General features: G+C 38.6%; 1 protein-coding gene across 1 annotated transcript; it reads left to right on the forward strand.

Moving 5' to 3' along the window:
• Positions 1–37: 37 nt before the first annotated feature.
• myhb (myosin, heavy chain b) lies at positions 38–27,753 on the forward strand. The gene is given in 79 exon segments (XM_081379719.1): positions 38–147; positions 299–506; positions 659–802; positions 901–1,057; positions 1,147–1,174; positions 1,264–1,369; positions 1,469–1,561; positions 1,658–1,721; positions 1,806–1,904; positions 2,056–2,201; positions 2,205–2,232; positions 2,235–2,417; positions 2,511–2,629; positions 2,737–2,886; positions 2,960–3,130; positions 3,238–3,544; positions 3,636–3,703; positions 4,028–4,115; positions 4,267–4,384; positions 4,689–4,812; positions 4,899–5,035; positions 5,122–5,377; positions 5,478–5,720; positions 5,801–5,977; positions 6,078–6,223; positions 6,318–6,408; positions 6,534–6,923; positions 6,997–7,123; positions 7,205–7,323; positions 7,404–7,600; positions 7,683–7,866; positions 7,949–8,114; positions 8,207–8,331; positions 8,423–8,731; positions 8,856–9,059; positions 9,149–9,274; positions 9,427–9,597; positions 9,673–9,777; positions 9,860–9,955; positions 10,054–10,171; positions 17,097–17,308; positions 17,403–17,546; positions 17,661–17,817; positions 17,936–17,963; positions 18,101–18,257; positions 18,261–18,398; positions 18,491–18,554; positions 18,642–18,740; positions 18,877–18,980; positions 19,200–19,338; positions 19,431–19,549; positions 19,657–19,806; positions 19,880–20,050; positions 20,158–20,464; positions 20,624–20,694; positions 20,775–20,862; positions 20,999–21,116; positions 21,896–22,019; positions 22,101–22,237; positions 22,328–22,583; positions 22,684–22,926; positions 23,007–23,183; positions 23,324–23,469; positions 23,584–23,674; positions 23,780–24,169; positions 24,264–24,390; positions 24,513–24,631; positions 24,715–24,911; positions 24,994–25,177; positions 25,265–25,430; positions 25,547–25,671; positions 25,759–26,067; positions 26,146–26,349; positions 26,432–26,557; positions 26,718–26,888; positions 26,977–27,081; positions 27,167–27,262; positions 27,360–27,491; positions 27,626–27,753. Coding segments are annotated over 78 exon segments (11,793 nt in total). The 5' UTR covers positions 38–147; positions 299–305; the 3' UTR covers positions 27,647–27,753.

Genomic DNA, 27,753 nt, shown 5'->3' on the forward strand with positions numbered 1-27,753 from the left:
ATCAAATTCAAGAGTCTAAATCCTAAAAGTTTAAGAAGTCAATTACATCCATTCTGTGTGCATAAATAAACCTGCTAAGATGTGCGTACTGAAGGATTGTCTTTTTTTTTTAGATTTTTCTCATCACTTCTACTGACTGGAAAGGAGGTAAAATCTACTATTTGACCCCATAAAGCAAAATTCCTTTACATTATTCTAATATTAATCTTTTTTTTTTTTTTTTTATGTTGAACCGCTTACTATTTCAGTTACTGGCTTAATGTAACTCTTTAATGTTTAGTCTTTCTGTCCAATAAAGGGCAACCATGAGTGGGAATGAGTTGGAGTGCTTTGGCCCGGCGGCTATTTTCCTCCGGAAGCCAGAGAGGGAGAGAATTGAGGCTCAGAACGCACCGTTTGATGCAAAGACAGCTTACTTTGTGACTGAACCACAAGAGATGTACCTCAAAGGAGTGCTAATCAGCAAAGAGAGTGGCAAAGCCACTGTCAAAACTCTGTGCGGCAAAGTAAGTTGAGAGGTTTGCAGCTAAAAGCAATATAATCTGAATTTAGTCTTTTTTCTGGGTTTCATATTAAGCTCAGGAGGTTGCCTTCTGAAAAAACGTCTTCGGCCTCTCAGCGGTTTATCATTTGCCTTTTTCCCCCTTTTTTTTTAAAGACCATCACAGTGAAAGAGGATGAAATTCACCCAATGAATCCCCCCAAGTTTGATAAGATCGAGGACATGGCCATGATGACCCACCTCAGTGAACCCACTGTGCTGTACAACCTCAAAGAGCGTTATGCAGCATGGATGATCTACGTAAGTATAATGAAGAGTACTTGTTATACTGTTTTACTTCAACTAAAATGTCTGTGTAATTGAAAGTTGCAACTGAGTTTTACCAACCTCTCTTGCAGACCTACTCCGGGTTGTTCTGCGTCACTGTGAACCCCTACAAGTGGCTCCCAGTGTACGATTCTGGAGTCGTGTCAGGCTACAGGGGCAAAAAAAGAATTGAAGCCCCACCTCACATCTTCTCCATCTCTGACAACGCCTATCAGTTCATGCTCACTGGTATGAGCTAGTGGAAGAAAATAGATTATGATTTTTTTTATCCATATATACTTTGTTTGGTAAAATCAAATGTCTCTCACTCTCTGTAGATCGTGACAATCAGTCGATCTTGATCACGTGAATATTTTTCAAATTTTTCAATCTTGTAATTAAATATAGCATCAAAGAAACTGGAGTCATTTTATGTTGCATTATTTTATTTTCAGTGGAGAATCTGGTGCAGGAAAGACTGTGAACACCAAACGTGTCATCCAGTACTTTGCGACAATCGCTGTATCTGGACAGAAGAAAGTAGAGCCTGGAAAAATGCAGGTATATATAGTATTTGTTTGTCTATATGATAATGAGGATGGAGCAAATCCGTAGGACACTTATTTGACTGGTATGTCTGCCACATTCTGTACACATCAGGGGTCGCTTGAGGATCAAATCATTGCAGCCAACCCCTTGCTGGAAGCCTATGGAAATGCCAAGACTGTGAGGAATGACAACTCTTCCCGCTTTGTGAGTTATGAGTCAACTGCATCGCTCAACTGTGTGATTTGATTCTGTAATGGAAAATTGTTATCTAATTAATCTTACCTCTGGTAAAATCTCCAGGGTAAATTTATCAGAATTCATTTTGCCACCACTGGAAAACTGGCCTCAGCTGATATTGAAACTTGTGAGTCCTTCATTCTTTCACAATTCAGTTGATTAATGTAAACATTCATTTTATTCTTTTGATAATTATATTACTGATCCGTAGATCTGCTGGAAAAGTCCAGGGTAACTTACCAGTTGTCTGCTGAGAGAAGCTACCACATCTTCTACCAGCTCTGCACTGGCCATAAGCCAGAACTGCTGGGTAAAAAACTGGACATTCTTACATTAGGATCATATTTTTCAATATATGATTCGAATTTAATACAGTTTTTCCAAAGACTGCAAGAACAGATATTGTGATATTTTTTAGCAGTATAAAGTCCTTTAAAAAAAAAAAAAAAATCTCTTTGCAGAGGCTCTTCTGATCACCACTAACCCATACGATTATCCCATGATCAGTCATGGTCAGATTACAGTCAAGAGCATCGATGATGTGGAAGAGTTTGTTGCAACTGATGTAAGAGGAAGCCAAATGTTTGAGCACTTAACATTTTATGCATAATCATATGAATGTATACTCTTCGATACACTTTGTTAAATATGTTATATACACATTTAATTGTTTTTGACTTGCAGACAGCCATTGATATTCTGGGCTTCACGGCTGAGGAGAAAATGGGCATCTACAAGCTGACAGGAGCAGTGATGCATCATGGGAACATGAAGTTCAAGCAGAAGCAGAGGGAGGAGCAGGCTGAGCCTGATGGAAATGAGGGTGTGATTTCAATCTAAGTTCATCTATAGAAACATCCATATATAGCCACAATATGGACAAATATAAGTAATTTACTTGAAATATTTCTTCCAGTGGCTGATAAAATCGCTTACCTCATGGGACTGAACTCTGCTGACCTTCTGAAGGCTTTGTGTTATCCCAGAGTGAAGGTCGGGAATGAATATGTGACCAAAGGTCAAACTGTTCCTCAGGTATGTGCATTTAAAAATGCATCATTTATGTACAGTATGCTACATCACTAAATTTTTATGAATAAAAATGAAATGGTATAAAACAGCATTCTTTTTCTCTAAATTAGGTGAATAATTCAGCCATGGCTCTGTGCAAGTCAGTCTATGAGAAAATGTTCTTGTGGATGGTTGTCCGAATCAATGAGATGCTGGACACCAGGCAGGCGAGACAGTTCTTCATCGGAGTGCTTGACATTGCTGGGTTTGAAATCTTTGATGTAAGTTAATAAGATTATCTGATGCTTTAGGTTTTGCTTCTTGGTTCGGGTGCTGAATTTATATTAATTACAGTATAACAGCCTGGAGCAGCTGTGCATTAATTTCACCAATGAGAAACTGCAACAGTTTTTCAACCACCACATGTTTGTGCTGGAACAAGAGGAATACAAGAAGGAAGGTATTGAGTGGGAGTTCATTGACTTCGGTATGGACTTGGCCGCTTGCATTGAGCTTATTGAGAAGGTAAAAGAATTCACTTTCAGGACATATAGTGCTTTCTGTTTTTCTAACATAACATTCTAAGGTTTGAACCCTTGTCTTTTCTCAAAGAAATGTGCTCTTTCTTGCAGCCAATGGGTATTTTCTCCATCCTTGAGGAGGAGTGTATGTTCCCCAAAGCAACAGACATGACCTTCAAGAACAAGCTGCATGACCAGCATCTTGGTAAAACTCCATCCTTCCAGAAGCCCAAACCGGCCAAAGGCAAAGCTGAGGCCCACTTCTCCTTGATGCACTATGCTGGAACTGTGGATTACAACATCACAGGCTGGCTGGATAAGAACAAGGACCCTCTAAATGACTCTGTGGTTCAGTTGTATCAGAAGGCTTCATTAAAACTTCTGTCTCATCTGTATGCTGCTCATGCTTCTACTGAAGGTCTGCAAAACATTACTGCATATATATTTGAGTATAAATATTATGCATTTAAAACATTTTTTTTATTATCAATAATATTTGTACTGTACAGAGGCAGCAGGCAAAAAGGCTGGCAAGAAAAAGGGTGGTTCCTTTCAGACAGTGTCTGCTATGTTTAGAGTAAGTTTTTATTATGTTAATTATGTTTATGTGTGTTCTAAAAATGCTTATATTAGTTATATACACTCACCGGCCACAGCTACTTCTTGTAAGTACTGGATTGGACCCTCTTTTGCCTTCAGAACTGCCTTAATTCTTTAATTGCTGGAAACAATCCTCAGATATTGTTACCCATATTAACATGATAGCATCACACAGTTGCTGCATATTTGTCGGCTGTACATCCATGATGAGAATCTCCTAATACCTAGTAAAGTGGCCAGTGAGTGTATGTACTTGTATACTGGTCAAGTATTTTAACATATTTTGGACACAATTTTACAGGAGAACTTGGGAAAGCTGATGACCAATTTGAGGAGCACACATCCCCATTTTGTGCGCTGCCTGATTCCAAATGAATCAAAAACACCTGGTAAGTATTGTTATTTATTCCAATAATAAATAGTGCTTAGTATAACAATATCACCTCTGTTTAGCTGTAATAAAAATACTCTGAATCCTGTTTAAGAATATTGATGTTTTAAACTTTAAGATTAAATCTATCCCATTGTATAATTTTCCAGGTCTTATGGAGAACTTTCTGGTGATTCACCAGTTGCGCTGTAATGGTGTACTGGAAGGAATCAGAATATGTAGGAAAGGTTTCCCAAGCAGAATCCTCTATGGTGACTTTAAGCAGAGGTATTTTACATATTGTACATGCCATTTGTGGACATCATGCACTTGGATTTTTTTTTTTTACATTTTACATTTACATTTATGCATTTGGCAGACGCATTTATCCAAAGCGACTTACATTGCATTTCAAGGTACACATTTACAGTCTTATCAGTTCTAACCCATGACCTTGGCGTTGCAAGCGCCAACGCTCTACTGTTTGAGGTACAGGAAATCCCTGTATTTTACAATGACACTTGCATTTGTGGTGCAAGGGTACTTCAGATGGAAATTCAACTGAAATGTAATGAAATCACTTCTGTTTCAGATACAAAGTACTGAATGCTAGTGTCATCCCCGAGGGTCATTTCATGGACAATAAGAAGGCTTCAGAGAAGCTTCTTGGCTCTATTGATGTGGATCATACCCAGTACAAGTTTGGACACACCAAGGTACACACTCTCAAACCACCTGACTTATTATGTAAATGACAATATTAGATAATAGTTCATAATAATTGCTCAATTATTTGTGATAGGTGTTCTTCAAAGCTGGTCTTCTGGGAACCCTTGAGGAGCTGCGAGATGAAAAACTAGCTACGCTGGTTACCATGACGCAGGCTCTTTGTCGCGGATTTGTTATGAGGAAATATTTTGTCAAAATGATGGAGAGGAGGTATGGTTTTGCTTTAAGAAGTATATGGTAGGGGGTAAACCTTCATATTCATATGCAGCATTTGACCATTTCTTCTGATTATACAGAGAGTCTATCTTCAGCATCCAGTACAACATCCGCTCATTCATGAATGTGAAACACTGGCCATGGATGAAGCTGTATTTTAAGATCAAGCCTCTCCTGAAGAGTGCAGAGACTGAGAAGGAAATGGTAGCCATGAAAGAGAATTTTGAAAAAATGAAGGAGGATCTAGCAAAGGCACTTGGCAAGAAGAAGGAGCTGGAGGAAAAAATGGTTTCTCTGTTGCAGGAGAAAAATGACTTGCAGTTACAAGTGGCATCTGTGAGTTTTTCAGCAGATTCCTGAAAAGATCACAAATAAGCAATTAATTTTATAAGATAATAAATACAAAAATAACAACAAATGATGTTCTAATCAACAGGAATCAGAAAACCTTTCTGATGCTGAGGAGAGATGTGAAGGACTCATCAAAAGCAAGATCCAGTTTGAGGCGAAACTTAAAGAGACATCTGAAAGATTAGAGGATGAGGAAGAAATCAATGCTGAACTGACAGCCAAGAAGAGAAAACTAGAGGACGAGTGCTCTGAGCTGAAGAAAGACATGGATGATTTAGAGCTTACCTTGGCCAAAGTAGAGAAGGAGAAACATGCCACCGAAAACAAGGTTCACTTTCTCAACTCATATTTCCCAGCAAGTGTCTGAGCTGATGTGACTCTAACAATTTCACAAAATTTCTTTATTAGGTGAAAAATCTGACAGAGGAGATGTCCTCACTGGATGAAGGCATTGCAAAATTAACCAAAGAGAAGAAAGCCCTACAAGAGGCACATCAGCAAATTTTGGATGATCTGCAGGCAGAGGAGGACAAAGTCAATACTCTGACGAAAGCTAAAGCCAAACTTGAACAACAAGTGGATGATGTAAGTTACAATGTTTACTGCAATATATTGGTTTATTTTAGGTTTAAGTTTAGATATGGATGACTTCCAGGCAAAGCAATATTGCAATCTTACTTAACAGCTGGAAGGTTCTCTGGAGCAAGAACGGAAACTCCGTATGGACCTTGAGAGAGCCAAGAGAAAGCTTGAGGGTGACCTGAAACTAACCCAAGAATCAGTTATGGATCTGGAAAATGACAAGCAACAATCAGATGAGAAGATAAAGAAGTAAGACTTTAACTTTTAAATGAAATGTTTTGAAGAGAATAACATTTTTGATGGTATGTAAATCATATACATCTGTTACAATTATTTCCCATAGGAAGGACTTTGAGATAAGTCAATTTCTAAGCAAGATTGAGGATGAACAGTCTATAAGTATTCAACATCAAAAGAAGATCAAGGAACTCCAGGTCACTTCTCAATATATGAATGAATGAATGAATGAGACATTTATATAGCGCTTTCATATGTACTACTGTACACCCAAAGCGCTTTACAATCATATCATCATCATCATTACCACCATTTATTTCAGGCCCGCATTGAGGAGCTGGAGGAAGAAATCGAGGCAGAACGTGCTGCTCGTGCTAAGGTTGAGAAGCAGCGCTCGGATCTCTCCAGGGAACTTGAGGACATCAGCGAGAGGCTTGAAGAAGCAGGTGGCGCCACTTCTGCCCAGATTGAGATGAACAAGAAACGCGAGGCTGAGTTCCAGAGACTACGCCGTGATCTGGAGGAGTCCACCTTGCAGCATGAAGCAACGGCTGCGGCACTGCGCAAGAAGCAGGCTGACACTGTGGCAGAGCTGGGAGAACAGATCGACAACCTCCAGCGTGTGAAACAGAAGCTAGAAAAAGAGAAAAGCGAATACAAAATGGAGATTGATGATCTGTCAAGCAATATGGAGACTGTTGCCAAATCAAAGGCATGACAATTGTTTTTCCTGAATATTGCTTTTTTAATATAAGAGTCATACTTATAGCAATTTTTCCTCTCAGGGTAACTTGGAGAAGATGTGCCGTACTCTAGAAGATCAACTGAGTGAACTTAAGAGCAAAAATGATGAAGCAATGCGTCAACTAAATGATTTAAGTACACAAAGAGCAAGACTAGCAACTGAGAATGGTATGTTTGAATACGAACTCCAAACTGAAGGTATTTCCTACATTTTCAAGGATTCATGGAAATGTTCTGTCTTTTTAAAAGGTGAATTCAGCCGTCTGCTAGAGGAAAAAGAGGCTCTTGTTACTCAGTTGACTCGAGGCAAGCAAGCTTTCACTCAACAGATTGAAGAGTTTAAGAGGCACATTGAGGAAGAAACCAAGGTAACTGTTTACCTTTTTGGAAGCATCTAGTAGCAAGTAGGGGAACATTAGCAAATAATGCTTTGTTTGTTGCTTTTCAGGCAAAGAATGCCCTGGCACATGCTGTCCAATCTTCCCGTCATGACTGTGATCTGCTCAGAGAGCAGTACGAGGAAGAACAGGAGGCTAAATCTGAGCTTCAGCGCAGCATGTCAAAGGCCAACAGTGAGGTGGCTCAGTGGAGAACCAAATATGAGACTGATGCCATTCAGCGTACTGAAGAGCTTGAGGAAGCAAAGTAAATGAAATCCTTTGTTTAAATGTTCTCACAAAAGAAAATTAAGTAGTAGCAATGAGTAATATTTCATTGTTGCTCTAAGGAAAAAGCTTGCTCAGCGTTTGCAGGACGCTGAAGAGTCCTTTGAGGCTGTGAACTCAAAGTGTGCTTCTCTGGAGAAAACCAAGCAGCGACTGCAGGCTGAAGTTGAAGATCTCATGACTGATGTAGAGAGAGCTAATGCTGTTGCTGCCAATCTTGACAAGAAACAAAGGAACTTCGACAAGGTACGGGATGTTTTAATAGCTGCAACCTCTTTGTACAACAACATAATGTCCTTGATCACAAATTCTATTTACTTTTTCAAAGGTTCTGGCCGAGTGGAAGCAAAAGTATGAGGAAAACCAAGCAGAACTGGAAGGAGCTCAGAAAGAGGCCCGTTCTCTTAGTACAGAGCTTTTTAAGATGAAGAATTCCTACGAAGAAGCCCTGGATCATCTGGAGACCCTCAAGAGGGAGAACAAAAACCTTCAGCGTAAGATTTTTCACAAATACAAAGTGCAGACAATAGAGAGACAAATTTTCCACGCTTGCATGTGAATACTCTGTTTTTTATATTGTTTGTAGAGGAAATCTCTGACTTAACTGAACAACTTGGTGAAACTTGTAAGACCATTCATGAGGTGGAGAAAGCCAAAAAGACAGTTGAAACAGAGAAAATAGAAATTCAGACTGCTCTTGAGGAAGCTGAGGTAACTCCTTTGTGTTTTTGAATAACTACCATGATCCTTTTTTTAACTATTGTTAACTATTGTTGACTATTGCTGTCCTACTGGTCTTTAGGGAACCCTGGAACATGAGGAAACTAAGATTATTCGTATCCAGCTTGAGCTAAGCCAAATAAAAGGAGAGATTGATCGTAAGTTGGCTGAGAAAGATGAGGAGATTGATCAGATAAAAAGGAATAGCCAAAGAGTGATTGATTCCATACAGAGTACTCTAGACTCTGAGATCAGGAGCAGAAATGAAGCCCTAAGAGTCAAGAAGAAAATGGAAGGAGACCTCAATGAGATGGAGATTCAGCTGAGCCATGCAAATCGCCAGGCTGCTGAAGCTCAGAAACAGCTCAGGAACATCCAGGGACAACTCAAGGTAAAGTCGTGGAGCTCTTTGTACCTTGTTGTTTAAAAAAATTGTAGTTGGTCCTCAGATGGAAGCCGAACCTCAAACTCTTCAATCCTTATTCTATTGAAACAAGTTATTCATCTTTTATTAGGATGCCCAACTGCACCTTGATGATGCTCTGAGGGTTCAAGAGGACATGAGAGAGCAGGTTTCTATGGTTGAACGCAGGAACAGCCTGATGCAGGCTGAGATTGAGGAGCTGAGAGTTGCTCTGGAGCAGACCGAGAGAGGCCGCAAAGTGGCCGAGCAGGAACTGCTGGATTCCAGTGAGCGTGTAGGACTTTTGCACTCCCAGGTTTGTTTTCAAATGTTTCTGACTTATTTCCTCTGTCTCTTAGACAATATCACCAATTGGTAAACCACGTTTTACTCTCTAATATACAGAACACCAGTCTCATCAACACCAAGAAGAAGCTTGAGGCAGATTTCATTCAAGTCCAAGGTGAAGTGGATGATGCTGTTCAGGAGGCAAGAAATGCAGAGGAGAAGGCTAAGAAAGCTATTACTGATGTGAGTGCCTATTTATAAGAAAATACACATTGATATGTTCTAAATGTCCATATGTACACACAATTACAACCCTTTTTATCTAGTCAAACCCAATTAATCACATCCACTGAACACAGAGAACAGCTGTAGTCACATTTCATGTGTGATTGCAGGCTGCCATGATGGCAGAGGAGCTGAAGAAAGAGCAGGACACAAGTGCTCATCTTGAAAGGATGAAGAAGAACCTGGAGATTACAGTCAAAGACTTGCAACACCGTCTGGATGAGGCTGAGAGTCTGGCCATGAAGGGTGGAAAGAAGCAGCTCCAGAAACTGGAAGCTAGGGTACTCTTTTGTACAATATGTAAAAAGGTTATGAAATCCTGGAATTTTTTTTATCTAATCGAATCTTATTCTCAGGTTCGTGAACTGGAGAGTGAGGTTGAGGCTGAGCAAAGAAGAGGTGCCGAAGCTATAAAAGGAGTTCGGAAGTATGAGAGAAGAGTTAAGGAATTCACTTACCAGGTAGGTTATTTTACTTGACCTCTGAAAAGAAACGGTTTGTCAACAGAGCAGCATTAGCTACAATGCAGAGTCTTTTTAACAGACTGAAGAGGATAAGAAGAATATAATAAGACTGCAGGATCTAGTGGACAAACTGCAGATGAAAGTGAAGTCGTATAAGAGACAAGCTGAGGATTCTGTAAGTACAGTATTATACAGTATTATGTAATCAATATCAAGACATTATTTTGTTTGATGATTTCATAAACTACTGATGCATGGGTAAATCCACTACAGGAGGAACAGGCCAGCACTCACCTGTCCAGATACAGGAAGGTGCAGAATGAGATGGAGGAAGCTCAGGAGAGAGCTGACATCGCTGAGTCTCAGGTCAACAAGCTCCGGGCCAAGAGTCGTGAGGCTGGAAAGGTATTTCTGGAAATTATTTATCCAGAACTTGTTGATTTCTGAATATACAAAAAACCTGAAACTAAACTCAAAAATCCAGAATATTTGATTCTTGCATTATTTTTCCCCCATAGGGAAAAGAGGTTGCAGAGTGAATATCACCCTTCAAGAAGAGACAGCAATGAACAAGCATATAATATGAGTTTGTGCTGTGTCTGAGTTATGTGGTCAATAAAGTTGCCCACCAAACAACAATGGCTGCAGTTTTTTCTTTCATTTAAAATGTTGACTTACTCTCTCTTGCAATATTTTGTGGAATACCCCTGATTTCCAACTACAGCTTTCGTGCATCTTGGCATGCTCCCTTTCAGTCTGTCACATTGCTGTTGGGGGATATGCCACTCTTGGCATAAGCAGCTCGGCTTTGTTTGATGACCATCTTCCTTTTGATGGAATCAAAAATACAAAACTGTTGTGTATATCACAAACCTTAATTGGGCTCAAGGGCGGTTCTAGGATTTCATCCTCAGGGGGACTTAGCCCTCAGTGAGAATCGGTAGCAAGGGACCATTGCCTAAGTAGTGCATCTTTAAATCGACACCACTATATTAATATATAGTAAGTCAAAACGGTACCGGTACCAGCCTATCTGTACTTAAATTGGTACATAGAAAGTTTGGTACTTAAGTCAATGCAAAAAATAAAAAATTATACAATGATACCAGTCTATTTGCACCACAGTTCAAATTGGTACACATGTAGGTTATAGTTTGACTAACAGAAAATTGTCATCATATCATTATTATTAACAAGTATCACTATTAACTAGCTAAAAAACACTGAATATGTATCAACAAAAATATTGACTCAGGGCACTAAGGTTTTTTTTTTTTTAGATTAGATCATTATTTGCCCTGCCAAAACATTCACAGGCCTTACCTAAATAAATAAATAAATAAAGTTATTGCTTTCATTGTTTTTGACCTATGTAACCTTACGATACCAACATTTTAATACCAACATCAAAGTAAAAACTAATACTAGCCTAACTAATATAAAGTTCAAACATTAAAGACAAGTAAACAGTCAAAGCACAAATAAATACACGAGAACAAAGCTACATAAGCTATTTAGTTAAAAGCAGTGAGTAATTATCTCTTTTTCTTATGTTGTTTGGTTAACATATTGAAACAGATAAGGTTCTGCTGTCAATTTAACATCTAATGATGTCACCTTAAGGCCCTTTCACACCGGATGCCTAACGCAAAAGCGAATAGTTCGTGTGCGAATAGTTCGCGTCAAAACCCATCACATGAGCTGCGTAAACACGGTCTCTATCTCTATCTTTGACGATTAGCTTTCTATCCCAAATGTAGTTTAGCCTTCTAGCCATTGACACACATCCGATATTTTCTGTTAAGTGGGTACTAGTCACAACGGGCCTTTTGACATCATTTATTTGCTCAAGAAGATGCGAAAGAGCTCAATCCGGTACTCGTGTGCTGTCTGACAGTCAGATTTCTGAGTGCGCGCTTCAGGTGTGTGCGTGAACGCCGCACAGAAACAATCTATCACAACGCACCAGTACCGTACTGAGTTCGCTTTCCCAGCGTCTTGTGCTTGAATGGCTTAAAATCACTTGAATGTTTAAACTGACAAGACTTAAAAACACTTTATTCCCACTTAAAAAACTTTCTTGAGGAAGCATCACTGGCCTGATCATTCAAATAGGTGATTACAGATTTAGGGGGGCTGAGACGACAGAAATGGGGCTGATGCCCCCCTAAAAGGGGCCTAGAACCGCCCCTGAGCTCAGGTGTAGGACAAAAAGATTACAACCATAGAAGAAGAGTAACATCTGCACACTGAGTTTACAGCTCCAAAAACATTTATTAATAAACAGCGCTGTTTAATAATAAATGTTTTTGGAGCTGTAAACTCAGTGTGCGGATGTTACTCTTATTACTTTCTATGGTTGTCATCTTCCTCTTGATCACATTCAAGTTTTCAGTAGGGTTCAGGTCTGGAGATTGGGTCGGCTATGACAGGGTCTTGATTTGTTGGTCCTCCATTCACACCTTTATCGGCCTGAAGCATTGTCCTGTGGGAAAACCCAATCCTTTGAGCTAGGGAACATCGTCAGAGCAGAAAGAAGCAAGTTTTCTTCCAGGATAAGCTTGTACGTGGCTTGAGTCATGCGTCCTTCACAAAGACGGATCTGCCTTATTCTGAGGCCTCATTTATAAACGGTGATTTTAGAGTGTGCGTACACTAAAATCCACGCCAACGTTCATATTTATAAAAACCGTCTTTGACATGAAAAATTGCTTCGCGCCACGTCAGGGTCTAAGCAAGCCAACGCTCTTTTCCTTGTGGCAGAGAGTCGGAGTACTACATGTATTTGGAAATCTAAGCAATTCTCGCCACTCGCCATTCTAAAGTAAAGCATTTGGACGTTGACTGATGCTCTTTTATATGTTAATGACATTAATTAGGCCGTGTTTACAACGCGAAGATCTGAAATCATTCAGCTGCGCACAATTTCAAGATTATTTGCGATTTATAAATTCCACATCTGGAAGAGAAGCGTACTCACGTCGATAAATTATCATAAGATAAAAATGTAGGATGGTTTCTACACAACATTTTATAAATGAGGCCCCTAGAGAGGTCTACAACCCACAGTATCTCATACACACTGTGAAATTTAGTGGAGGATTGGTGATGATCTGGGGGTTCTTCAGTAAGGCTGGAATTGGGCAGATCCTTCTTTGTGAAAGACACATGACTCAAGCCACGTACAAGGTTATCCTGGATGTAGTAGTATGTCATTTCTGAGACGCTACCAGCACAAAACATGACAGTCTGCATTCCAATTAGCATACTATTTTCATAACCCCTTGTGGAAAATCAGTTGTAGTTTGTAATGGTTCTCAGTTTAAGAAATGTAAGTTTGAATCTTACAGCTGATTTTAAATGAATGAATATAAAGGCTCAAAATAATAAATTGTAAGACTTCAAATAGTGCGCTGTTATGTAATATACTGTCTATATATATGTATATTTTATATATGCCCCCAACCCAAGGAACGATAATGAACAAACCGACCGAGGGGGGGCCCCCGCTTTCCCTAACACGTTCTTGGCCCCACTCCATACTTGAGATGGTCCTGATCCTACAGGAGCAACAATATTTCCATCACATCTCAAGAGTAAACTGGAGTAACAAAGAAGTAAAAGAAGTATCTCAAAAGTAAAAAGTAGAGGAAAAAAAATATATTTTTTAATTTATTGGAAGCACCTTTTTTGGTTATGCTTTAGACAAGTGCTGGTTGAAGTGTGTCGACGAGCATGGCAGAAACACAAGAACTACAACTGACTTCCAGCCACAGCCTTAGATTAAATGAACTGAAAATAAAAGAAGACATTAAATCTCTCAAGATCTCAGCAGAGGGTGATTAAACAACTCCAAAAACAGCATTACCACCTTCACTTATTACTAACCAGTTTGACTTTATTTCTGTCATATGTCTACAAATTTTGCGAATTTCAGCTGAATTGTTATTTTCTTTAATTCTTACTATTAACTTTTATTTTTAAATAAAGTTTTTAAATAATTTTTAAATCCTTCTTTACTGATTTTGCAACACTGCTTGATCTTTTGTTGTAGTATCACAGTGGCGTTAATGTAAAATTGAACTGTATTAAAAATATTACACACTGGATGAGATCAGTGTATCAGACCACTACATGATGATTACCGGTATGTCATTATCAAAACATAACCACCTAATCACATTTTCTCTTGGCTTTTTTGCTTTAGCAAATGTGATTTATAAAAACATAGCTATAGAAGCCAGAGAAAAACTAATGTTAGAAAGTCAAGGGCCAAAAGCTCAATTTAAGCAAACAATGATCACCATACTGGTGACTTCCAATTAAATTGTTTTCAATAAAACATCAACTTCTAAACCTCTGTTAATTTTCAATAAGAACTGGTAGTGCTGTTTTTGGAGTTGCTTAATCATCCTCTGCTGAGATCTTGAGAGATTTAATGTCTTCTTTTATTTTCAGTTGATTTCATCTAAAGTATCTATTATTTTAATAATAGTCCTTTACGACTGATGCTTGTCAGACTTTACGAACACAATCTCTGCTTTAGACCATGTCACGATGTAGGATCTCAGTTGTCAATATTGTCAGACTGTACGGCAGACAAGATGCATTAAAAAGTCAGCTGTAGGAGATTCAAACTCACATTTCTTAAACTGAGAATCATTACAAACTCCTCAACTTCCTTTCCACAAGGGGTTATGAAAATAGTATGCAAATTGGAAAACAGACTGTCATGTTTTGTGCTGGTAGTGTCTCAGAAATGACATTTAAATAATTAGTTAAATACACAATTTATGCATATTTATACATACATCTTCATTTACAGATCTATAGAAGACTAATTTTATCGCTATTCCATATTTGAGAGATTTTAAATTATGGAAGCTAAGTTTGTTTTTGTTTTTTTACTTACAATTATGTTGTTGTTGTCTGATTTTAGCTTACTATGCCATGGTTTGAACCATTATATTAGAGAACAGCAAGTGTCCTACACACTGTGATTTGTAGAACGACACAAAAGTGAAAGAACCCCAAACCAAGTCTTTGCGATATCATGCCGTTTCATCAAAAAACATTTTTTTAATGATAATATAAAAAAGATTCATACTCATCCGTTGTGGTATTCAAAGAAACCCAACCGCATCCACCATGAGATAGAGGCTTCATTAGCAGCAGATCTATGCTCAGTGAAAGTGTAAATGTGGCCTCATACTCGCACGTCGAACAATGAACTCCTCTTTAATCACGATAAGCAAAGATGCTATATTACATTTCAAAGTCCTAAAAAAAGAAGCCGCATCATAACGAACTGACACTACGGTTCATCCAAGAACCATTATACCAACCCACAATCTTAATGCTGCACACTTGCAGGCTCTTGACAGACGCTAAAACACTTGGATTGTGTTTTGTAATGTAATGCAGGAAGTTAAAGAGACAATAAATCCCCTGAGCATGCTGCCATTTGGTGGGTTAAGACTGCACTAGTGGCTATATTTGTATTTTGTCCAAATAAGAATGTAGTGTTATGGGTGGGTGATCATGTTTCACATTTTTATTCAATGGAGCCAATTATATCTCAAGAGTAACAGCCTCACAATTTTTAAAGCTTTCTGCTCTTTGCCAGTATGAGATCACCTTTCCATTGGAAAGAATTACCTTAAGGCCCATACTTTAAATGAAATGTCACGTTACATTTAGCCAAACAGAGGAGGAGTACCATACTAAAGATATCCTGATCCACTGATTTCAAAAAAGTGTCATTCTGTTTGATGTTTTAAATAGAAAATGCTATGTTTGAAGTCAGATGTTTATGAATGTACAATGATTTATACATAAAACACAAGTCATTTTCAAGTTATAAGTAAATCTTGAAAGTGAATAAAAGGCCATTCAGACATTCTCCCAGCACTCTTGTGGAAAGGCACAGCTAATAGCACACAATGACTCAAGTTGGCTTGTTGACATCAAGGATTTTGTCACCACCTTGGACTTTGTTTCATCCCCATGAGAGGTCTGGGGAGCCTCAGCTGTTCTTAGTAAGGAAAGGCATGGTCATTTGGCATCCTCACTGGTTTCTTGAAGGGATCGAAGTATGATTTCTTTGTAACGTTAAATTTGTAAGGCTCCTGCAACCTTATACCAGTGACATTTGATGTCTTCTCCACAACGAGGTGGATGACTTGTTATTGCCAGATATTATCGTACATATATGTCCAGATATTCATAAGAAGGATAGGGATATGGTTATTCATTTGCTCTCCTTATTTGTATCTTCAGAATTGTTTAAGTTGAAAAGGAACAATTTATTATCACTCCAGGCCCATAATTCCAAATTCTTAGAACTCAGTTTTACGACTTAATCCTTTTCTATACATAACAATGCAAAGTCTGACCAGTAATGACAGGTAATTCATAGCAGTTACCATAAGAGTCACATTTAAACTCTGGAAATGGGCTAAAAAAAGCTCCCCTCAGTGCTGTTCTAGACAATAACAATTTGAAGAGATAAAACCATCTTGGAACTTCTCATTTCAAGAGATAAAAATAATACAGTGATGCTGCTGAAGGGGACAAATGGAAGTGGGCAAACAGGACTCATGACCAAAAATGAGATGCCGAAATGTGCTGACAGGACACTCGCACCCAAGTATAAAAGAGGGCTTTCCCAACTCCTCCCAGGGCTCACAACTACACAGCTAAGGTGAGTGTCTGAACTCTAAGTCACGAAACAGCTCGGCTTTTCCTCTTTTACTTACTTTTTAATGATATTTTAGGCTTTTTGTTACATTTTATAACATTGTGCTCCTATACTAATTTTAAGACTCTTATTTTATCTTTTGGGCAAGATATACGGTTTCAACCGACAACAAATTCTTTGTTTTTCTTAACAATACACAGAGGTGGTGAATTACAACATCAAGATCAAATCCTAAGAGTTAGGGCAAGACAAAGGTAAACATGGCAGATCTGTAACTACTAAACATTATGACAAATTGATTTTTCTTATGTTGCTTGTGAAAATTCATGCTTAACTTAAACTTCTTTTTGTAACATAAAAGATTTAGTTTTTCTCAACCACATTACCTAAATATGAAGCTATGTTAGTCTATATGATTCTATACTGTAGAAATATTGACATCGGGTGACAACGATGATAATCAACCAAATATGATGATAATCAACCAAGTACATGAAGTACTGGGTTATTTGACACTTCAGTCTACTGTTAAAGGGTGATGCCACACATGTATAAATGTAAATGTTCTTTCCGACTGCTAACTTGCATGACCAATAATTGGTTGTTTTTCTGTTAGACGTCACCATGAGTGGGGACCCAGAAATGGAGTGTTTCGGCTCTGCGGCCATTTACCTTCGCAAGCCAGAGAAGGAACGACTGGAAGCTCAAAATATGCCATTTGATGCCAAAACTGCCTTTTTTGTGGCTGAACCCAAGGAGATGTACCTCAAAGGGGTCCTCAAGAGTCGGGAGGGTGGCAAAGCAACGGTGCAAACTCTGTGTAACAAAGTGGGTATAAGAGATATTCAGATAATATTTGCCAAATAAATTTAAAAGGCATCTGCATTATAACATTTCATAAGTCACATGACTCTCCCTCCAGACCATCACAGTGAAGGAGGATGAAATTTATCCAATGAATCCCCCCAAGTTTGATAAGATCGAGGACATGGCCATGATGACCCACCTCAATGAACCCACTGTGCTGTACAACCTCAAAGAGCGTTATGCAGCATGGATGATCTACGTAAGTAATCAAAAATGTATAGTGTTAATCTGTTTCAAACACATTGTAAAGATTTACATGTAAATCAATGCAATGTTTATATCTAGTAAGTAAAAGAACATTACGCTCTTGCAGACCTACTCTGGGTTGTTCTGTGTCACTGTGAACCCCTACAAGTGGCTCCCAGTGTACGATTCTGGAGTCGTAACAGCCTACAGGGGCAAAAAAAGAATTGAAGCCCCACCTCACATCTTCTCCATCTCTGACAACGCCTATCAGTTCATGCTCACTGGTATGAAAAATAATGTTTATTATTTTGAATGCAGCTGAGGTATATTGGCATGATTGTAAAAAGACGTTAAATATGCTTGTATTTTGAATGTAATAAATGGCTTTCTACATTTTTGTAGATCGTGAGAATCAGTCTATCTTGATTACGTAAGTATTCTCATCACAAACAGAGCATTGGTATTGTGTGATAAGAATGCAGAAACATATTATATATTTTTTATTTAATATTACAATATATATTCATACTACATATTAGATTATAATATATTGTACCATATTTTCAGTGGAGAATCTGGTGCAGGAAAGACTGTGAACACCAAACGTGTCATCCAGTACTTTGCGACAATCGCTGTATCTGGACAGAAGAAAGTAGAGCCTGGAAAAATGCAGGTATATATAGTATTTGTTTGTCTATATGATAATGAGGATGGAGCAAATCCGTAGGACACTTATTTGACTGGTATGTCTGCCACATTCTGTACACATCAGGGGTCGCTTGAGGATCAAATCATTGCAGCCAACCCCTTGCTGGAAGCCTATGGAAATGCCAAGACTGTGAGGAATGACAACTCTTCCCGCTTTGTGAGTTATGAGTCAACTGCATCACTCAACTGTGTGTTTTAATTCTGTAACAAATTTTATTAATTTATTTTTATTTGTTTGAAAATCTTCAGGGTAAATTCATCCGAATTCATTTTGGCTCAACTGGAAAGCTGGCCTCAGCTGACATTGAAACTTGTGAGTCCTTTATTCTTTTAAATTTCAAATGACTGATATTACAGACATTCATTTTATCCTTTGAATAATCATGTTACTCATCCGTAGATCTGCTGGAAAAGTCCAGGGTAACTTTCCAGTTGTCTGCTGAGAGAAGCTACCACATCTTCTACCAGCTCTGCACTGGCCATAAGCCAGAACTGCTGGGTAAAAAAAAATGACATTTTTGCATTAGGATTATTTTTCAATATATAATCTGAATTTAATACAGTTTTTCCAAAGATACCATGATATTTTTTTGAACAGTATAACGTTTAAAGAAAAAATCATAATTCTCTTACAGAGGCTCTTCTGATCACCACTAACCCATACGACTATCCCATGGTCAGTCATGGTGAGATCACAGTCAAGAGCATCAATGATGTAGAAGAGTTCATTGCAACTGATGTAAGAAAAAAGTCCACTTGTCAGTTAATTTACATGCTAATTTAGACATTAATTTAGATGCATCATCAGCAACAAATACTTTAACATTGATATATATTGCTAATATATACAAATATTTCAGACATGCTATTAAACAAATTTGAGTTACAGTCTCAACAAATAGATTGATAATTAAGTATACTAAATGACAAGACACATTTGACTGTTTTTGACTTGCAGACAGCCATTGATATTCTGGGCTTCACGGCTGAGGAGAAAATGGGCATCTACAAGCTGACAGGAGCTGTGATGCATCATGGGAACATGAAGTTCAAGCAGAAGCAGAGGGAGGAGCAGGCTGAGCCTGATGGAAATGAGGGTGTGATTTCAGTCTAAGTTCATCTATAGAAACATCCATATATAGCCACAATATGGACAAATATAAGTAATTACTTGAAATATTTCTTCCAGTGGCTGATAAAATCGCTTACCTCATGGGACTGAACTCTGCTGACCTTCTGAAGGCTTTGTGTTATCCCAGAGTGAAGGTCGGGAATGAATATGTGACCAAAGGTCAAACTGTTCCTCAGGTATGTGCATTTTAAAATGCATCATTTATGTACAGTATGCTACACCACTAAAGTTTTATGAATAAAAATGAAATGGTATAAAACAGCATTCTTTTTTTCTAAATTAGGTGAATAATTCAGCCATGGCTCTGTGCAAGTCAGTCTATGAGAAAATGTTCTTGTGGATGGTTGTCCGAATCAATGAGATGCTGGACACCAGGCAGGCGAGACAGTTCTTCATCGGAGTGCTTGACATTGCTGGGTTTGAAATCTTTGATGTAAGTTAATAAGATTATCTGATGCTTTAGGTTTTGCTTCTTGGTTCGGGTGCTGAATTTATATTAATTACAGTATAACAGCCTGGAGCAGCTGTGCATTAATTTCACCAATGAGAAACTGCAACAGTTTTTCAACCACCACATGTTTGTGCTGGAACAAGAGGAATACAAGAAGGAAGGTATTGAGTGGGAGTTCATTGACTTCGGTATGGACTTGGCCGCTTGCATTGAGCTTATTGAGAAGGTAAAAGAATTCACTTTCAGGACATATAGTGCTTTCTGTTTTTCTAACATAACATTCTAAGGTTTGAACCCTTGTCTTTTCTCAAAGAAATGTGCTCTTTCTTGCAGCCAATGGGTATTTTCTCCATCCTTGAGGAGGAGTGTATGTTCCCCAAAGCAACAGACATGACCTTCAAGAACAAGCTGCATGACCAGCATCTTGGTAAAACTCCATCCTTCCAGAAGCCCAAACCGGCCAAAGGCAAAGCTGAGGCCCACTTCTCCTTAGTGCACTATGCTGGAACTGTGGATTACAACATCACAGGCTGGCTGGATAAGAACAAGGACCCTCTAAATGACTCTGTGGTTCAGTTGTACCAGAAGTCTTCAATGAAACTGTTGGCTCATCTGTATGCTGCTCATGCTTCAGCTGAAGGTCTGCAAAACAAAAGCACACATTTATAATTGAAACTTTAGGATGAAAAAAGAAAAAGTTTTGTTATTTTGAGTTTTGTTAAGAAATAAACTTTCTTTTTGATTTCTGTACATGGTATTGTTTACCAGAGATTACTCTACTATATTGCTTTATCAACAGCTGAATCTGGTGGCAAAAAGGGTGGGAAAAAGAAGGGCGGCTCCTTCCAGACTGTGTCTGCTTTGTTCCGGGTAAAGATATGGTTCCATTTTACACCTTGCATCAAAGGTGTACTGGATGATAGCTTATCTGTTTATTCTTTAACCAACAGGAGAACTTGGGCAAACTGATGACCAACCTGAGAAGCACTCATCCTCATTTTGTGCGTTGCTTGATTCCAAATGAGTCAAAGACTCCAGGTCAATATTTTTTTGCACATCCATGTTAGGATACTGAAAAGCATGTGATATATTTAAAGATGTGACTCTATGTTAAAATAAACAGGAACAACCACTTCTCTTAAAACCTATTTTTGTAACTGTTTTAATTTTTTAGGTCTTATGGAGAACTTTCTGGTGATTCACCAGTTGCGCTGTAATGGTGTCCTGGAAGGAATCAGAATTTGCAGAAAGGGTTTTCCAAGCAGAATCCTCTATGGTGACTTTAAGCAGAGGTATTTCATTTATATGTACATGAGGGGCAGTCGTGGGCTAAATGGTTAGTGAATCCGACTGGTAATCCAAAGGTGGCTGGTTAGATTCCCTAATCGCTAATCACTCTCACACGGGCACCGCAGAATAATGGCTGCCCACTGATCCTAATGGGTGGGTCACGTTTGCAGTGCGTGTGTTAATTCCTCACTGCTCCTAATGTGTGTGCACTAACGTAAATGGGTTAAATGCAGAGGACAAATGCTGAGTATGGGTTATCATACTTGGCCTTCACATGTCACCACTATGTACATGTGCTTTAAATAATATATCAATTGTCTTTTGACAACTAAAACATGCTAATGAATATTAGGGTTCATTTATTATTTAAAATAATTGAATACTATTTGTCAATTTATGCACACAGAAAGTGTTCTCATGCAAAACGCACAACACTTTGTTCTTAGCCTTATGCTAATGTTTGTGAATCTGGATTATTCTAAATGTGGAGCATGTTCCCACAGTTATTAATTTGCACAAAACAAGTTGTCTTATTCTCGCACACATATGTGCCACTCTTGCATGGGAAACAAGATCTTATCATAAATACAATAAATGGAAACATATATGCAGATATTACGTACAAATACATGTGTACACAAAATTGAATGAGATCGGCGTTTTCTCTTAGTACTTCATGTAATGTGTCATCCAGGTGCAAATTTCAGTTCAACATGATTCTGAAACTGTATTATTGCATATTGCGTTAAAAAAAATGATATTTTGAATGTCTTTTCTTTAGATACAAAGTACTGAATGCTAGTGTCATCCCTGAGGGTCAGTTCATTGACAATAAGAAGGCTTCAGAGAAGCTTCTTGGCTCTATTGATGTGGATCATACCCAGTACAAGTTTGGACACACCAAGGTACACACTATCAAACCACCTGACTTATTATGTAAATATTAAATAATAGTGCATAATTGCTTTATCAATTACTTGTGATAGGTGTTCTTTAAAGCTGGTTTGCTGGGAACCCTTGAGGAGATGCGAGATGAAAAACTTGTTATCCTTGTGACTATGACTCAAGCACTTTGCAGAGGATATGTTATGAGGAAAGAGTTTGTCAAAATGATGGAGAGAAGGTATGTTTTTGCATGAAAAATATTCTGTAGGGGGTAACACTTCATATTCACACAGATGATCTCACCATTTCTTCTAATTCTATAATACAGAGAGTCCATCTTCTGCATCCAGTACAACATCCGTGCATTCATGAATGTGAAACACTGGCCATGGATGAAGCTGTATTTTAAGATCAAGCCTCTCCTGAAGAGTGCAGAGACTGAGAAGGAAATGGCAGCCATGAAAGAGAATTTTGAAAAAATGAAGGAGGATCTAGCAAAGGCACTTGCCAAGAAGAAGGAGCTGGAGGAAAAAATGGTTTCTCTGTTGCAGGAGAAAAATGACCTGCAGTTACAAGTGGCATCTGTGAGTTTTTCAGCAGATTCCTGAAAAGATCACAAATAAGCAATTAATTTTATAAGATAATAAATACAAAAATAACAACAAATGATGTTCTAATCAACAGGAATCAGAAAACCTTTCTGATGCTGAGGAGAGATGTGAAGGACTCATCAAAAGCAAGATCCAGCTTGAGGCGAAACTTAAAGAGACATCTGAAAGATTAGAGGATGAGGAAGAAATCAATGCTGAACTGACAGCCAAGAAGAGAAAACTAGAGGACGAGTGCTCTGAGCTGAAGAAAGACATGGATGATTTAGAGCTTACCTTGGCCAAAGTAGAGAAGGAGAAACATGCCACTGAAAACAAGGTTAATATCTTGAGAAAAAGCTTCTGGTAATCTTGATCTTTTACTCAGGTTGCAGTCATTCAAATAAATTTGTCTCCTAGGTTAAAAACCTTACTGAAGAAATGACATCTCAAGATGAGATTATTGTCAAGCTGACTAAGGAGAAGAAAGCCCTCCAAGAGGCACATCAACAGACTCTTGATGATCTTCAGGCAGAGGAGGACAAAGTCAATACTCTGACGAAAGCCAAAGCAAAGCTTGAGCAGCAAGTCGATGACGTGAGTTTGAAATGTAACAGATTAGTGCAACTAGTCCTCACATGTCTAGTTACTGTTACAACAAGAAGTAGAAATCATGAAACATGGAAGTAATACTTTGGTTAAAAAAACAACAACTAATCTTTCACATCTGTGAACAGCTGGAAGGTTCTCTGGAGCAGGAGAAGAAACTCCGTATGGACCTTGAGAGAGCCAAGAGAAAGCTTGAGGGTGATTTAAAACTTTCCCAAGAATCCATAATGGATCTGGAGAACGACAAGCAACAACTAGAAGAAAAGCTGAAAAAGTGAGGAACTAATAACATTTTGTTATCCAATTTGACATTATAATTCAGATCCCTTATTTACTTTCAGAATAACTATAACTCATAAAACATTTGTTGTTGTTTTTTTCGAAACAGGAAGGACTTTGAGTCAAGTCAATTTCTGAGCAAGATTGAAGATGAGCAATCTCTTGGTATTCAGCTCCAGAAGAAGATTAAAGAACTTCAGGTCACTCAAAAAAAGTGCTATTGTTTTTTGTTTTTTTTTACATTTTTAATTTTTATTAACTGTAACAGTAATTTACTGTAACTCAACAAAGTTTTGCTACCACAGGCCCGCATTGAGGAGCTAGAGGAAGAAATCGAGGCAGAACGTGCTGCTCGTGCTAAGGTTGAGAAGCAGCGCTCGGATCTCTCCAGGGAACTTGAGGAGATCAGCGAGAGGCTTGAAGAAGCAGGTGGCGCCACTTCTGCCCAGATTGAGATGAACAAGAAACGCGAGGCTGAGTTCCAGAAACTACGCCGTGATCTGGAGGAGTCCACCTTGCAGCATGAAGCAACGGCTGCGGCACTGCGCAAGAAGCAGGCTGACACTGTGGCAGAGCTGGGAGAGCAGATCGACAACCTCCAGCGTGTGAAACAGAAGCTAGAAAAAGAGAAAAGTGAGCTTAAAATGGAGATTGATGACTTGTCAAGCAGTATGGAGGCTGTTGCCAAATCAAAGGCAAGTATTAACATATTTATGGAGTATTGTACATGAAACACCACATTGTGAGTAAAAAAAAAATCAATCAAAAAAAAATCTTTGTGTTTGGCAGACAAATCTTGAAAAGATGTGTCGTACACTGGAAGATCAGTTGAGCGAGTTTAAGACAAAGCATGATGAACATGTACGCCACATCAATGATCTAAGCGCTTACAAGGCAAGACTTCAAACTGAAAATGGTAAGTAGTTTTGTTTAAAGAAGGGATAATATTAGCTACATTCTCTATAAACACCTATTTAACATTGCAGTTATTGTTGAGACCATCATCTTTATTGACCATCATCATTAAATCCTTTCTAGGTGAAATGGGACGTCAGTTAGAGGAGAAAGAGGCTTTAGTTTCTCAGCTGACTCGAAGCAAACAGGCTTACACTCAGCAGATTGAAGAGCTGAAGAGGCACATTGAGGAAGAAGTGAAGGTGAGGAATTAGCATTTTCTAAATGAATAAACTTATGTACTGAACCTACTGAATAACTCTGGAACATTTTTATTGTTTTAAAGGCCAAAAATGCCCTGGCACATGCTGTCCAATCTTCCCGTCATGACTGTGATATGCTCAGAGAGCAGTACGAGGAAGAACAGGAGGCTAAATCTGAGCTTCAGCGCAGCATGTCAAAGGCCAACAGTGAGGTGGCTCAGTGGAGAACCAAATATGAGACTGATGCCATTCAGCGTACTGAAGAGCTTGAGGAAGCAAAGTAAATGAAATCCTCTGTTTAAATGTTCTCATAAAAGAAAATTAAGTAGTAGCAATGACTAATATTTCATTGTTGCTCCTAGGAAAAAGCTTGCTCAGCGTTTGCAGGACGCTGAAGAGTCCTTTGAGGCTGTGAATGCCAAATGTGCCTCTTTGGAAAAGACCAAGCAACGACTGCAAAATGAAGTTGAGGATCTCATGATTGATGTGGAGAGAGCTAATGCTTTGGCTGCCAACCTTGACAAGAAACAAAGGAACTTTGATAAGGTAAAGCAACATTATTTCAATTACATATAATATTTTTGTGATGCACCTCACCATAGGTTTCTAATGTTCAATTTTGATGTCATCAAGGTCCTGGCAGAATGGAAGCAGAAGTATGAGGAGAGTCAGGCAGAGCTGGAAGGATCCCTGAAGGAAGCTCGTTCTCTTAGCACAGAACTTTTCAAAATGAAGAATTCTTATGAGGAGGCTTTGGACCAGCTGGAGACTCTAAAGAGGGAAAACAAGAACCTTCAGCGTACGTACAATGGTTTACTGCAGAATTATCAGTGAAATTTGCTTTTGCTTGTTAGATCTTCTCCAGAATAGTAAGTTTCAACACTTTGTTAATCATGTGTCCCTTCGTGCATACAGAGGAGATCTCAGATTTAACTGAGCAGCTTGGTGAGACTGGAAAAACTATTCATGAGCTGGAAAAAGGAAAGAAAACTGCTGAAATTGAAAAATCTGAAATCCAGGCTGCTCTTGAAGAAGCTGAGGTAACACATGGGGCTTGACGTTTTTTACACTTCCATTATCTCCACTGTTCTAGCAAACAATACCCTACAAACAATCTTTATTTTCAGGCGACCCTAGAGCATGAAGAATCCAAGATTCTTCGTGTTCAGCTTGAGCTGAACCAAGTAAAAGGGGAAATTGATCGGAAATTGGCTGAGAAGGATGAGGAGATTGAACAGATCAAGCGAAACAGCCAGAGAATCATTGATTCCATGCAAAGCACTCTGGATGCTGAAGTCAGAAGCCGAAATGATGCCCTGAGAATCAAGAAGAAGATGGAAGGAGACCTCAATGAAATGGAGATTCAGCTGAGCCATGCAAATCGCCAGGCTGCTGAAGCTCAGAAACAGCTCAGGAACGTCCAGGGACAACTCAAGGTTTGTTCCATTACAGAAGATGTATTTTTTATCTGACTAATTAGATCAGAAGATCTAATTGCCTCTTATTTGCTTCAGGATGCTCAACTGCACCTTGATGATGCTCTGAGGGTTCAAGAGGACATGAAAGAGCAGGTTTCTATGGTAGAGCGCAGGAACAACCTGATGCAGGCTGAGATTGAGGAGCTGAGAGTTGCTCTGGAGCAGACCGAGAGAGGCCGCAAAGTGGCCGAGCAGGAACTGGTGGATGCCAGTGAGCGAGTGGCTCTCTTACACACCCAAGTAAGATGAATGATTTGTTTTAAGAAATATTTTAAGGAATAACTCCTAAACAACATTATTTTTTTTAAAACATTTTCTTCAGAATACCAGTTTTATCAACACCAAGAAGAAGCTGGAAGCAGATCTTGTTCAGATTCAAGGTGAGATGGAAGATGTGGTCCAGGAATCACGAAATGCTGAAGAGAAGGCAAAGAAAGCAATAACTGATGTAAGTGAAAAATGTTCATTGATGAGTTAGCAATGTTTGCTACTATTTGCAGGATAAGTATCTAAGTTGCACATATTTTGACATTCTATAACCTGCCATTGACTACTAATTATTAACATATTCTTATTAACCAAAGTAACCGAGTACAAAATTATTCCAGGCTGCCATGATGGCAGAGGAGCTGAAGAAAGAGCAGGACACGAGTGCTCATCTTGAAAGGATGAAGAAGAATCTGGAGGTTACAGTCAAAGACCTGCAGCATCGTCTGGATGAGGCTGAGAGTCTGGCCATGAAGGGTGGAAAGAAGCAGCTCCAGAAACTGGAGACCAGAGTATGTGGCTATACATTACACACAGTACATTCACTTACTTTATCACAAGCATAAAGTCAGGAATAATGTCAGTTAATCTGTTTTTCAGGTTCGTGAGCTGGAGGGCGAAGTTGAAGCGGAACAGAGACGCAGTGCTGATGCTATTAAAGGAGTCCGCAAATACGAAAGAAGAGTGAAGGAACTGACTTATCAGGTGCTTATCAAACAAAAATATGTATATAGGTATGGTAAACGATCAAATCAAGACACTTTCTAATTTATTTTTTTCTCTTACTCAGAATGAAGAAGATAAGAAGAATATTATCAGACTGCAAGACCTTGTGGACAAACTTCAACTGAAAGTCAAGGCCTACAAGAGACAGAGTGAAGATTCTGTGAGTGATTTTAGACTTTGATGAGTGATATGCTATTTAATATGCAACAAAATATTCTGGATATGATGAACCTAAACAAGTGTTGTTTCATTGACAGGAGGAACAGGCCAACACTCACCTGACCAGATTCAGGAAGGTGCAGCATGAGCTGGAGGAGGCTCAGGAGAGAGCTGACATTGCTGAGTCTCAGGTCAACAAGCTGAGAGCTAAAAGCCGTGAATTTGGGAAGGTAAATATCACACTTTTATTGGTTTCATTATTTGTGCACAAGCACTTTGGTATTCATAAACTTCATTTGTGCATAAGCATTGTATATAAAATCTATCTTTTGATTATGCAAATATATGTTCTATATGTTTCCAGGGAAAAGAGGCTGAAGAATGAACCCTCTGAGAAAGAGAGCTGGCAGAGAAACAATAACTCATATAATATGAAATTACTTGTAAAATGCCCACAAGAAACAGTAACTAATAAAACACTGTGTGATCTGA

Source organism: Scardinius erythrophthalmus (assembly GCF_964197995.2).
Source record: "Scardinius erythrophthalmus genome assembly, chromosome: 12".
Lineage (NCBI taxonomy): Eukaryota > Metazoa > Chordata > Actinopteri > Cypriniformes > Leuciscidae > Scardinius > Scardinius erythrophthalmus.